Source organism: Dasypus novemcinctus, chromosome 5 (assembly GCF_030445035.2).
Source record: "Dasypus novemcinctus isolate mDasNov1 chromosome 5, mDasNov1.1.hap2, whole genome shotgun sequence".
In the NCBI taxonomy this organism is placed as follows: domain Eukaryota; kingdom Metazoa; phylum Chordata; class Mammalia; order Cingulata; family Dasypodidae; genus Dasypus; species Dasypus novemcinctus.
The window spans coordinates 108,966,809-108,980,242 of record NC_080677.1 but is presented as its reverse complement, the minus strand read 5'-3'; the positions used below and the strand labels follow the sequence as shown (position 1 = coordinate 108,980,242).

At 36.5% G+C, this 13,434-nt stretch overlaps 1 protein-coding gene across 3 annotated transcripts in view; it reads left to right on the top strand.

The window, feature by feature from the left end:
* The window catches only part of CEP41 (centrosomal protein 41), a 55,927-nt gene that overhangs the window by 26,434 nt on the left and 16,059 nt on the right, over positions 1-13,434 (top strand). For all 3 annotated transcript variants that reach the window (XM_004463254.4, XM_071215276.1, XM_012527075.4), the window contains one exon: positions 12,330-12,377. In XM_004463254.4, the coding sequence (XP_004463311.1) occupies positions 12,330-12,377 (48 nt within the window). The remainder of the gene's footprint in view (positions 1-12,329; positions 12,378-13,434) is intronic.

Below are 13,434 nucleotides of genomic sequence, written 5' to 3'. Positions count from 1 at the left end.
CCACTCCTTAACAACCTTGGCAGCCACTAATCTTTCCTTCATTTCTGTAATTCTGTCATTTCACAAATGCTATGTAAATGGAATTATACCATATGAAACCTTTTGGGTGGACTTTTTTCCCTTAGGAGAATTCTCTGGAGATTCATCCAGGCTGTTGCCTACATCAATAGTTCTTCTCTTTTTATTGGTGAGCAGTGCTCTGTGGTATAGATGTACCACAGTTTGTTTAACCATTCAACCCTTGGAGGACATCTGCGTTATTTCCATTTTGGGCTGTGACAAATAAAGGTGTTGTAAACACTTGTATACTAGTTTTTGTGTGAACATAAGTTTTTATTTCTCTGGGATAAAATCCCCAGGAATGCAAGTGCTAGATATGGTAGTTTTATATGTAGTTTTTAAAGAAATTGCCAAACTATTTTCCAGAGTGGCTGTAACATTTTATATTCCCACCAGCAATGTGTGAGTTATCCACATCTTCAGCATTTTTTGTTGTCACTCTTTTATTTTAACCATTCTGTAGGTATTTAGTGGTTTAACATTATAGTTTTAATTTGCTTTTCCATAAATGGCTAATGATGTTAAACATCTTTTCATGTGCTTTTGCCATCTGTGTATATCTTCTTCAGTGAAATGTCTATTCATATCTTTTGTCCCCGTTATAATTCACTTGTTTGCTTTTTCACTGTTGAGTTTTGAGAGTTCCTGCTATATTTTAGATACTAGTCCTTTGTCAGATATGTGGTTTACAAATATTTTTTCCCAGTCTGTAGTTTGGCTTATTTACCATCTTAATAGGATATTTTTGAAGAATGAAAATTTTAAATATTGATGAAGTCCAGTTTATCAGCTTTTCCTTTTGTGGATTATGTGTTTATTATCAAATCTAAGAATTCTTTTTTTTTTTAAAGATTTATTTTTTATTTATTTCTCTCCCCTTCCCCCCCGCCCCTCCCCCAGTTGTCTGCTGTGTCCATTTGCTGTGTGTTCTTCTGTGCCCACTTGTATTCTTGTCAATGGCACTGGAAATCTGTGTTTCTTTTTTGTTGTATCATCTTGCTGCATCAGCTCTCCGTGTGTGCGGCACCACCCTGGGCAAGCTGCGCTTTTTTTGCATGGGACGGCTTTCCTTGAAAGGCGCACTCCTTGCGCATGGGGCTTCCCTATGGGGGGGGTGGCATGGCAGTCCTTGCACACATCAGCACTGTGCGTGGGCCAGCTTACCACACAGGTCAGGAGGCCCTGGGTTTGAACCCCAGACCCCCCATGTGATACGCAAACACTCTATCAGTTGAGCCAAATCCGATTCCTCAAATCTAAGAAATCTTTGCATAGCCCTAGGTCTTGAAGATTTTCTACTTTTGTCAAAGTGTTATATGTTTGCATTTTACATTTAAGTCCAAGATACAGTTTGAGGTAACTTTTGTATAAGGCATAAGGCTTGACTTAGGTCAAGATTATTTTTTTTGGTCTGTGGCTGTCCGATTGCTCCAGCACCATCTCTCAAATGGGTTACCTTTCCTCTACTGAATTGTGTTGGTACCTTTTTAAAAAAATCAGTTGGGCATTCACTCCTCAGAGGACATCTGGATGTCACACATCGCTTGTATGAGTTTATTTCTGGGTTCTGTATTCTGTTCCATTGACCTATGTGTCTCAGTCGATACCACATAGTATCTATGTGATACATCAGTATTTGAAATTGGGGAGGTTGATTCCTCCTTCTACGTTCTTTTCAAAGTTGTTTTAGCTTTTCTAGTGCCTTTGCCTTTCCAATTAACTTATAGAATAATTTTTTTTTTCTATTTACAAAAAAATATTGCTGGGATTTTGATAGGAGTTTTATTAAATCTGTATATCAATTGGAGGATGAATTGACGGCTTTACTATGTTGTGTCTTCCAATCCATGAACACAGTTGTTTTTTCTTCTATTTAGTTCTTTGATTTCTTTCATCAGCATTGTAGAGTTTTCAGCATACAAGTCTTATATGTGTTTTGTTTGATTTATACTGTTTTTTGTTTTAGCCAATATAAATGGCATTGTATTTTTAATATTGGTGTCCATGTGTTCATTGCTAGTATAAAGAACTACAATTTATTTTTGTATATTTAACTTATATAGTCTTGCTGAACTCATACTAGGTACAGGATTTTTTTTGCTGGATTCTCTCAGATTTTCTATATAGACAATCATGTCATGTGCAAATAGGAATCGTTTTATTTCCTACTTTCCAATTAGTGTGCCTTTTATTTCCTTTTATTGCCTTATTGCTCTGGCAAAAACTCCCAGCACTTTTTGAATAAGATTGGTGAGAATGGACATCCTTGCTTTGTTCCCAGGCTTAGGGAGAAAGTAGAAAGTGGTCAATCTTTCACTATTAAGTATAATATTAGCTGTAAGGTTTTTGTATATGTTCATTATCAGGTTTAGGAAGTTCCCTTCTATTGCTATTCTTCTGAGAGTCTGTCCTGAATGTCTGAATTTTATTAGATGCTTTTTCTTCATTGATATGATCATATGACTTTTCTCCTCTAGTCTGTTAATATAGTGGTTTGCATTGACTAATTTGTGATATTGAACCAGCTTTGCATCCCTGGAATAACCCTACTTGATTGTACACTTTTTATAGGCTGATGAATTCTGTTCACCAATATTTTGTTAAGTATTTTTGCATGAATAACTGAAGGGTATGGCCTGTAGTTTTCTTTTTTATTCTGTCTTTGTCTTGTATTAGAGTAATACTAGCTTCAAAAAATATGGAGCAGTGATCTCTTTTGTTTTCTGGAAGATATTGTAAATTGGTATAAATTCTTCTTTAAACATTGCATAGAATACTCCATTGAAACCATCTGAGCCTGGATGTTTATTTTTTGAGTTTTTTAATTTTGAATTTAATTTCCTTTTTAGTTATAAGGGCTACTCAAGTGATCACTTTCATATTAGATGAGTTGTAGTTTGTGAATTTTGAGGAATTGGTACCTTTCATCTAAGTTGTCAAATTTTTGGTGTACTGGTGTTTTTAGTGTTCCCTTATTGTCCTTCTGATGTCTGCCAGGTCTGAAGTGATATTCCCTGTTTCTTTTTAAGATTTTTAAAATTTATTTATTTTAATTTATTTATATCCCCCCTCCCCCTTGCGGCTTGCTTGCTGTCTGCTCTCTGTGTCCATTCACTTCACGTTCTTCTGTGTCTGCTTGTCTCTCTTTGTTGTGTCATCTTGCTGCGCCAGCTTTCTGCAGTCACGAGCCATCAGCTCTCCGCAGGTGCCAGCCATCATCTCCCCACGGGAGTGGGCCACCTTGCCTTTATAAAGAGGACCTGGGACGCGAACCCAGGGCTTCCCATATGGTAGACAGGAGCCCAATCAGTTGAGCCACAGCCACTTTGATATTCCCTGTTTCATTACTGATGTTGGTAATTGGTGTCTTCTCTTTTTTTCTTTGCCACACTTGTTAGAGTTTTGTCAGTTTTGTTGATCTTTGCAAAGAACCAGCTTTTGGTTTGATCAGTTTTCTCTGTTTTTCTGTTTTCACTTTCATTTATTTCTGCTGTTACCATTATTATTTCCATCCCTCTGCTTACTTTGGGTTTATTTTGTTCTTCTATTTCTAGATTCTTGAGGTAAGAGTTTAGATATTAATTTAAAATTTTTCTTTTTAAAGGTGTACACATAGTGCTACAAATCTCTCGGCACTGCTTTAGCTGTGTCCCACAAATTTTGATATGTTGTATTTTCATTTGCATTCAGTTCAATGTATTTTTTTATTTCCCTTGAGACTTCTTCTTTGACCCATGGATTATTTAAAAGTGTGTCATTTAAAGTGTTTAGAGATTTTTTTAAAAATTTCTGTTATTGAGTTTGATTCCATTGTGACTGGAAAATATACGTATAGCTTCAATTTTAAAATAGTTGTTGAGGTTTGTATTATTGCTCAGGATATTGGGCAATAATTTATCTATTGATGAATGTTCCACAAATACTCGAAAAAAATTATATTCTGTTGTTGCTAAGTAAAGCATTCTACAAATGTCAATGAGATCCTGTTAGTTGATGGTGCGATTGAGTGCTATAGCCTCTTTTTATTTTTCTATCAGTTCTTGAGATGGAGGTGTTACAGTCTCCAACTAAACTGTGGACTTGGCTATTTCTGCTTTCAGTTCTATCAGGTTTTGTTTCACATGTTTTACAGCTCTGTTGTTTGGTGCATACAAATTTAGAGATTTAGGGTTACTATTCCTTCTTGGTGAATTGACTCTTTTATCGTTATGTAATATTTGGCTCTGATTCTGGTAATTTCCTTTGTTCTGAAGTCCACTTTATTAATTTAGCCCCTCTAGTTTTTCTTTGATTAATGCTTGCATGATATTTCTTTTTCCATCATTTTATTTTCAACCTCAGCATATCATTATATTTAAAGTGAGTTTTTTGTAGATAGGTCATGTTTTTTAATCCCACTGCGCCAATCTCTGTCTTTTAATTGGTGTATTTAAACCATTTGCATTTAGTGTAATCATTAGTATGCCAAAACTTAAATCTGGCATTTTATTTTTTGTTTCTGTTTGTTCTCTTTGTATTTCATTTTTATTTTCTTTGTCCTGTCTCCCTGTGGCTTACTGGAACTATTTTTAGAATTCCATTTTGATTTCTTTATAGTGTTTTTGAGTGTGTCTCTTTGTATAGCTTTTGCAGTGGTTACTCTGGGCATTACATTAAAAACACATAATTTATCACAGTCACTGGTGTTATCCTTTCACCAGTTCAAGTTAAGTACAGAAACCTTATCATCCTTTTTATTCCTTTACTTTCTCCCATTTATAATATAATTGTCTTAAATATTTTCTCTACATATATTTAGAACTACATCAGACCATCTTATAATTTTTCCTTTAATGATCGAACATAATTTAGAAAACACAAGAGGAGAAGGAATGCCTGTTGTAGTTACCCATACTTGCTTACTGTGTTCTTTCTTCTTTCTAGGTCTTTTGTTCCCTTCCTCTTTGCCCTGTTGATGAGGGAGGGATTCCTACCCCAGGATTATGGGGGAGACCAAACATTTGGTGGAAGAGATGATTTTGGCAGCAGTTTATTTGTCATGTATACTGTTGCCCAGGGGAGGAATATACCATATGGCATGCCCGGAACCAGAGCAAATCAGCAGGGGCTGTGGAAAGCAGGCTTTATAGTAACAAGAAGAGGAGGTTTTCCCTGGTTCCCAAAGGACAATTTGATTGGCTTGTTCGAATAATCCTGTGGACTGGCTGGGAGGTAAAACCCTTAAGTTGAGAGCCAGGTAGAGTGCAACTGGTCCAGCTGATAGGGTAACTAGCTAGTTGGAAAGCCTTTCCCAATGGGTGGGAGAACAAATCTGACAAGAACAGGGGATCTCATGGTTAGGCTTTTGGGACCCTGTGTGGTTCAACAATGTCAAGGCAGCACACGAAATTTTAGTCCTTACAATACACAAGGTTTATTCTTTCATTGTTCTCTTCCTGATTAGAGAACTTCCTTTGGTGATTCTTTTAGGGTAGGTCTTACTGGTGACAAGTTATCTTAGTTTTCCTTCATCTGTGCATGTCTCGATTTCCCTTCATTCCTGAAGGATATTTTCTCCAGGTATTCAATTCCAGATTGACAGTTCTTTACTCTCAACACTTGAAAAATATTGTGACATTTCCTCTTGCCTTTATGATTTCTGATGAGAAATCTGCTTTCATTTGAATGGGTTTTTCCTCCTGTAAATAAGGCATCCTTTTTCTCTGGCTTTTTTCAAGATTTTTTTCTTTGTCTCGAGTTTTTGGAAGTTTAATTACAACATGTCTTGGTGTGGATCTCTTTCAATTTATCCTGTTTGACGTTCACACATCGTCTTGAATCTGTAGGTTTACGTCTCTTGCCAAATCTGGGAAGTTTTCTTCATGATTTCTTTGAGTACTCTTTCAACCCTACCATCTTTCTTCTCTGGGACTTTGATGACATGGATATTAGATCTTCTGTTCAAATCCCACAAGCTCTCTCCTGTTTTTGTTTTTGTTTTTTCAGTCTGTTTTCTCATTTGTTCAGCTTGAGTATTTTCTATTGTTCTATATTCCAATTCATTGATTCTTCCCTCTATCCCTTCCTTTCTGCTGTTGAACCCATCCACTGAGCTTTTTATTTAGGTTATTGTATTTTTCACTTTTAACAATTCTCTTTGGTTCTTAATATTTTCTTTATATTTTCTAGGTCTTTACTTAGACTTTCTAACTCTTTGCTGAGGTTTTCTGTCTTTTTACTTATTTCAAGTATGTTTGTAGTTGCTTGTTGAAATAATTTTTGATGTCTGCTTTCAAATCTTTGTCAGATAATTCTAACATCTTTGTCCTCTCAGTGTTTTTTTTTAAGATTTATAATTTATTTCTCTCCCTTCCCCTTCCCCCTCCCCAGTTGTCTGTTCTCTGTGTCCATTTGCTGCGTATTCTTCTTGTCCGCTTCTGTTGTTGTCAGCAGCATGGGAATCTGTGTTTCTTTTGTTGTTGTTGTTGCGTCATCTTGCTATGTCAGCTCTCCGTGTGGCAGCGCCATTCTTGGGCAGGCTGCACTTTCACGCTGGGCAGCTCTCCTTACAGGGCGCACTCCTTGTGCATGGGGCTCCCCTATGCGGGGGACACCCCTGCGTGACATGGCACTCCTTGCATGCATCAGCACTGTGTGCATGGACCAGCTCCACATGGGTCAAGGAGGCCTGGGGTTTGAACTGCGGACCTCCCATGTGGTAGACGGATGCCCTACCCACTGGGCCAAGTCCACTTCCCTGTCATCTCAGTGTTATCATCAGTTAATTGTCTTTTATTATTTGGTTTGAGATATTCCTGGTTCTCAGTGATTCTGAATGATAGAAATCTGGCATTTTCATAGTGTGTTATGAGACTCTGGGCTTTATTTAGACATTGTGTTTTAGCTGGCTTCCTATGACTCCACTCCAGTAGGGGAGTGGGGCATCTTCCAGATGGAAGTAGTAATCCAGGATCCATAGCCTCTGTTGATTCTTGGGTGGGGAGTCCCCTCATTACTGCTAGGCAGAGGTAGGCGTTCTGGCTCACACATGGACTCCACTAACACTGTGGGGATGTGGCCTTATTACCAGCCAGCAGGGATAAAAATCCTGGCTCTCTACTTGGACATCCCTGATACTACCCCTAGGGAGGGGATTGAGGCGCCTCATCACAGCTCTCAGTTGGCCTTTTCTTTCTTGATAGGCTGCGCCTTTCTTGGTCCTTTGGCAAGAGAACACAAGCTTTCGTTAGGGCTTTTTTGTCTGCACCTGTTGATATTTCCAGGTTGTCAACTTTTTTTTATTGTTGAGTCATAAGAGTTCTTTTTTATTTCCTTGATATTAGACCCTTATCAGAAATAAGATTTGCAGATATTTTCTCTCATTCTGTGATTACCCAGGGTTTTCAATTGTGTTCAACTGGAGGAACAGGAAAAGTGTGTATACTCCATCTTTCTGGAAGTGGAAGTACCCCAACCTAGTTTTATAATAGCTTTTGGAAGGGCAAGGAGTGTTTCATTGCTTAAAACTCAAAGTATTTTAAAATCAATGTGGAAGAGAAATCTTTTTCTTATGTTTGATTTTATTGTTATTGCTTAAAATTTTTAAATTATTTTCAAGTCAATTTTGGGAAGAGATTTTATTTTATTGAATTTTTTCTATGCTTTTTGTGCCTTATCTCCTTGTATGTTGGGACAGAGCTTCCCACCTAACATACAGTAGCCTATGGGTTAAGTACCAAGTTAAAGTTCCCTTTAGGTTTCTGGGTTGCCATCAGCCTTGTGCAGCCCAAACCCCAGCATTTTGTATAAATGTTATCATTTACATGTGTACCATGAAGTAAAAAGAACCATGGAGACCTGCTTAAGAAAGTACAATAGTGACCTTATAGCCCAAGTAAGACTAAGAGCTCCCATGTGTAGTATGTTTTTAAACTCTACAGTCAGAGCAGTGGAAATAGGTACAGGAATAAATGAGCATTTCTCATTTCTAGGCTAAATAGTTAGGTCTTTAATCTTTCTTACCAGTTAGCAATTCAGAGTTAATCACAAGAAATCAAGAATTTTGTGATATCTCCTGTCTTCACCCTAGTCACCTTCCACCGAGTTCTTCAAAGACAGATATCTTCTCTCTGGGTAAAAATTATTTTTTATTTCTGTACTTCTGACTCTGCTTCTCTTATAAACTCAAACACTGATATACAACAATGGCTAGAAATCTCAGAATTATTGTGAACTTCAAATATTTCTTTTTTCCATAGGTGCCCGAGTGTATATTACCAGCTCCCCAGCCTTGCCAGACTGTGCCATGAATGGATTATGCTTCTGATGAAATCCCTGACAGCGTTTTGTTCAGTCACCACCACAGGGTTCTTGTGTATTCTCAACACCCTCTCTGGGTTCCTGTTCGGCAGCACTGCAGGCTGATTAAGGACATTTACCAAACCACAGGGCTCTCCCTTTATCAATCCCCTACAATCTTTTATTGCCTGTATTACCCACTCATTTCAATCTAACTTCACATTTTTTTAGCTTTCCAAAATTCTATAGAATTTCTCCACTTAGTCTTTTTCTATCCTTAGGTTTTATCTTTTTGTTACCTCCACATGAACTAGTCATTTCCTTTTTTTCTTCTTTAGTCTTTACTTTTCATGAATATTTGCTAATAGTCTGATCATAAGCACTCAAACTCATTACAGACTAGTTACTCTGTTCATTTTTCTTTGGTATTTAATTCTGATTCTTATGTCAGATGAAGAAATGTATGTGAAAACCTTTTACAAATGAAATAGCATTATATGCACACATATAACTTATTGAGATTAACAAAGGACCACTGTACCTCTTTCACTTTTTCTGCTCCTTCTGAGTCAAAAGAACTTCTCTTCAGAGGGAGGAAATATTGAAGAAAAATAAAGCAATGAAGTTGTCTCTTAGCAACTGAGTTTCATGCCTTATAAGTCCCACCCAATTTAGATTACTGTGCATCAGAATCACTTGTTTTTTTTAATTGACTTGGTACAAATAATGTTATTAAATTATAGGAAAACAGTGGAAAAGAGCTAATGAATGAGTAACTAAGTTAATTGATCGTGCTCTGCTTTGCACAGCAGTATTGATATAGTTAGGTTGTCTTTCACTGTTGGTTCTAATTATCAAACTTTTATTGTGTATCATTTGTTGCAACTTATATTGTAAGTTAAATAGAAGCTAAATACCACCATATGCATTTCTAGGTTAAGTAAGTCCTGAAACAATATGGGTCATATACACCATATATCTTATATTGTATGTAGCTAGACAACAGAAGGGACATCTTGTGTGTGTGTGTAAATAATCTTAGACCTTTGGTATAGTAAGCTAGATAAGACTTGCACATAAATAAGATAGTACAACGATAAATGCCTTGGGAGTGGTAAACAGTGCTGTAGAAGTTCAGAAGACCAAAGGTCACTTCCTGCTGATTGAGCTTTTATGATTACTTACGGAAGGTGACATGTTAGAGAACTGAAAAGACTAACAAAGAGTATGTCAAGTTTAGTAATTAAGGCAAGATTGAAGAGGCAGATAGATTGCAGGGGCCTTCAGTGTCAGAGCAAGGAGTTTAAACTTTATTCAGTAAGCCCTGGGGAGCCACTGACATTTTTTATCAAAGTCTTATCTAGGAAAATTTATTGGCAGTCATATATAATTTCAATTTTTAAAAAGCTTGCTTGTTGTCTTTCAGGCACCTTGCTTTTGTAAAAAACAAAAATATGTTTATAAATAAATGAGTTTAAAAATTGCTTCTAGTCTCTCTAAAAAGGTGCTCAAAAATCTGTTTTCATATGTAATTAGAATCCAGTAAGATAAACTGCTTTAGTCAAGATATAACCAGTATATGAAATGGGATAAAATGCCACTTTTCATTCCTTATAAAATCATTTTTAGGGATTTTATGTCTCATTTTTCCAACTGAAGCAATGCAGAAAGCCTTCATTTTCTGTTTTTTCCCCCACTTGAGTAGAATGAATATCTATAATGAAAAAGGATTTTTATTAACAATGCTTTCAGATTTTGTTTTTAATTTTGCCAAGCATTTGTATAACTTTGCAAAACACTCTTTCTCTGCCTTCTTCTTTAGCGGGGAATAGAAAACAAAACAGTAGGAGTGACAGCCTACCTTACAGGGTTGTTGTGAGGATCTGATTCAAATATGAAATGCTATGTAAAATACTCTGAAAATGTTGATAATTGATACAGAAATGGATTTTTAAAAACTCTGTTAGTGGAAACCATTATAGATTAGAAATGTAATTTTTAAATAATAAAGCCAATATAATAAGGTTGTCTATTGTTTTCAATGCTATATATAGTAAGCCTTAGGGAACTTAGAGCTAAAGTGGTTCCTACCTGCTACAGTTCCTCAGAGGCTTAGTTCTGAGTTACAATAAGGGGTTGGGGTAGGGAGCAGGTTATGTGTCTGGGAAGAATTACGGTTTCCTCTCTGGAATCTGGTCACATCTCAGATCAATTGCCATCTGAAGAACCTACAAAAGATTATGGTTGGTTCTAATCCTGTTTTTGGTGATAGTTTAGCCTCTTCTAAGATGTACTCAGCATCTCTTGAGAAGGATTAGGCTTTCTGACCAGCCCTGACAGACTTCATCTCTATACGAGGTTTGGAAGGACATAGTCTGAGTCTGTGACTATAATGATTCCTCCTTTCAGGTCCTGATTCAGAGTAACTCAGTGGAATTTTACTCCATGATAAATTTGTGGTTAAGGTTTAATATTAACAAGTGAAGCAAGTTGTTTTTTGTGAGTGCATTTTGGGTTTCAGGACAAAGATTTCCTTTCTCTACTTTTGACCCAAATGTGAAGAAAAGTTCAGCATAGTCTTAAAAACATCAGTTTGTATCCCTAAGAAGAAGTATTTCTGAAGTTGGGCCTGAATCTGACTAGATCCTCTCAGGCCTTAAAAGGTTAAGAGCAGGGAAGCAGATGTAGCTCAAGTGATTGAGCACCTGCTTCCTACGTACGAGGTCCCAGGTTTGATCCCCAGTGCTGCCTAAAAACAAACAAACAAAAGTTAGGAGCACAATTTCACAAATGAGAAATTACTTTGAAAGCTTTCCCTTATTTCTATATCATGCCAGAAAGAGCTTTCTGTGTTGAAATGAGTCAAATGAAAGTATGCTAGTAAAAAATAATAGTCCCTAACTTGAGAGCTAGAATTTAGTTCATTCGGAAACCAGAAAGGTCCTGGCCCTGTTTTAATGTACGAAAACTCTCCAAACCACCTTGGCTATAATCCAGTATTATAGAACCAAACTATAAAACATGAGAACTGAGGACTCCACAGTGGTGGGAATTTGCTATTATTTCTCAGCAAATCAAATCCATGGTGAATAGTAGTCTACAGATTGTGTGGTCTATTTCAGGCTACGATATCCACATGAATAGTAGAAGACTGAGTTCAGGAAAGAAGGAAACCACAAAGACAAAACTGAGAGGAAAGTGTTGCTTGAATAGTCACCAAGGCATAATTTAGACATTCAAAGAACATTTCTCTGCATGTCTTCCCCACAAAAAGATCACAGAGGGATCAAAGAAGGGGGGAAAACTTTGTCTCAAACAAATGATATAAAATGATCATACTCCCTGGGACTTGTAAATATTTAATGGATTTTTACCCCCAGCCTAAAAAAACATTTCCCTCATTTCCTTGTCTTTTAATGTTGCTGTAGAATCCAAAAGACTGTCCTCTGACCCATTTGCCTACTGTCTAGAATCTTGTAGGAACAGGATAGGAAGGCTTAGAGAATTCTTGCTCTCCATTCAACTTTCACAGCACTTGTTTTCTTCCACTAAAAGCACATCTCTCACTACACAACTCTGTGATATAAGTGAGAGCCAGTAAGTATATGCTTTGGATAGATTGTGCAGGGCATGGGACCGTATAACACAGTGAGCCATGTGGTGGAAGATGGGCTGTGGTTAACAGTACAAATATGAGAGTGTTCTTTTGTGAACTCTAACAAATGTGCAATTACTAATACATGGTTAATAATAGGAGGTGAATGGACAAAATATACCAGATGTAAGTTATGGACCACAGTTAGTGGTAAAAGTCTGGATGATGTTCTTTCATAATCTGTAACAAATGTTCCACAACAATGTAAGATGTTGGTGGAGGGGTGATGTATGGGAATTCTGCACATTATGCATGATTGTTTTGTAAGCTCACAACTTCTTTATATATATATATAAAATGAAAAAAGTATATCTAAAAATCCTTATTCTCTTTTTAGGTAACAGTATGACTAAATATACTGAGAAACTAGAAGAGATCAAAAAAAGTAAGTAATGCTATTGATGGTTTGGGAAAATGGAACTGTGTAATTCTATAACTTGGATATTTATTAGGAACTGTAAGCATATTCTGTAGCTAACACACTCTCTACATGTGGTACCTGAGACCTACAACCATGCCAGAGAGTTCTGGGAGTCACAGGTACCAAAAGGCTGTGGGTAGCACAGTATCTTCCTGGTCAACTCTTAAGCTCCTGGCTTGAGGTTATAGTTCTTATAACTTATACTGAGTTCCCAGTATAAGTCCCATGGCAGTGTTAACATTGGAATGAGCTCTGGCTAAGCAGTCAGATCCCAAGCTTCTAGTTTTAATGCACTACAGTCTTCAAGGCCTTTTTCAAGGTACTCAATCTTTCTATTTTCTTACACCTGAGATTTTACTTTATAACATTTTTCGAGTATAAATTAGAGAGTATTCATGAAAGACATAGAGGTATGAGAAAGAGCTTTTTCTTAAAAGTAGTATTATGTATTATCAATTTGCTGCAATCTGGTTTTCTTTTAATTAAAAATCATATTTCATGCACATCCTTTTTTAACTCATCTTATGCAAAGATATGCTACTAGTCATTGAGTATATTGCCCTTGCACAAAAATAAAAATTTTTGGTTCTGTGTTCAAGACTGATGTAAAATGTACACATCAAGTCCGGAGTTAAAGAAGTAGAAACATCTGTTAGTTCTAAAGATGGATTTTCTCGTATCTTAAGTAGGAGAACCCAGTACTTGGAGAGTATTTAGCTAATGGTGGTAAAGAGGTATTCTGATTTATAGTAGTTCAGGATTTGGCTCTGATAATATATTTCCTCTTGGAAAAGAAAATTACAAGTCTAGCATATGCCCAAGGCTTTTTTAATACAAAAGACCTTTTAATTTAAAATGATAATGTTTCTGTTTCTTTTTAATTACTGCTATATTAGGAAATTCCACACAATAGATGTGGACTCAGGAGCAGCCTTAGGCTGACTCTGTTTTTATTTGCCACTTTCAGCTTCCAAAGGCCATATATCTTTAAAATGTCCTCTGGACATTTGGAAAAAAATGC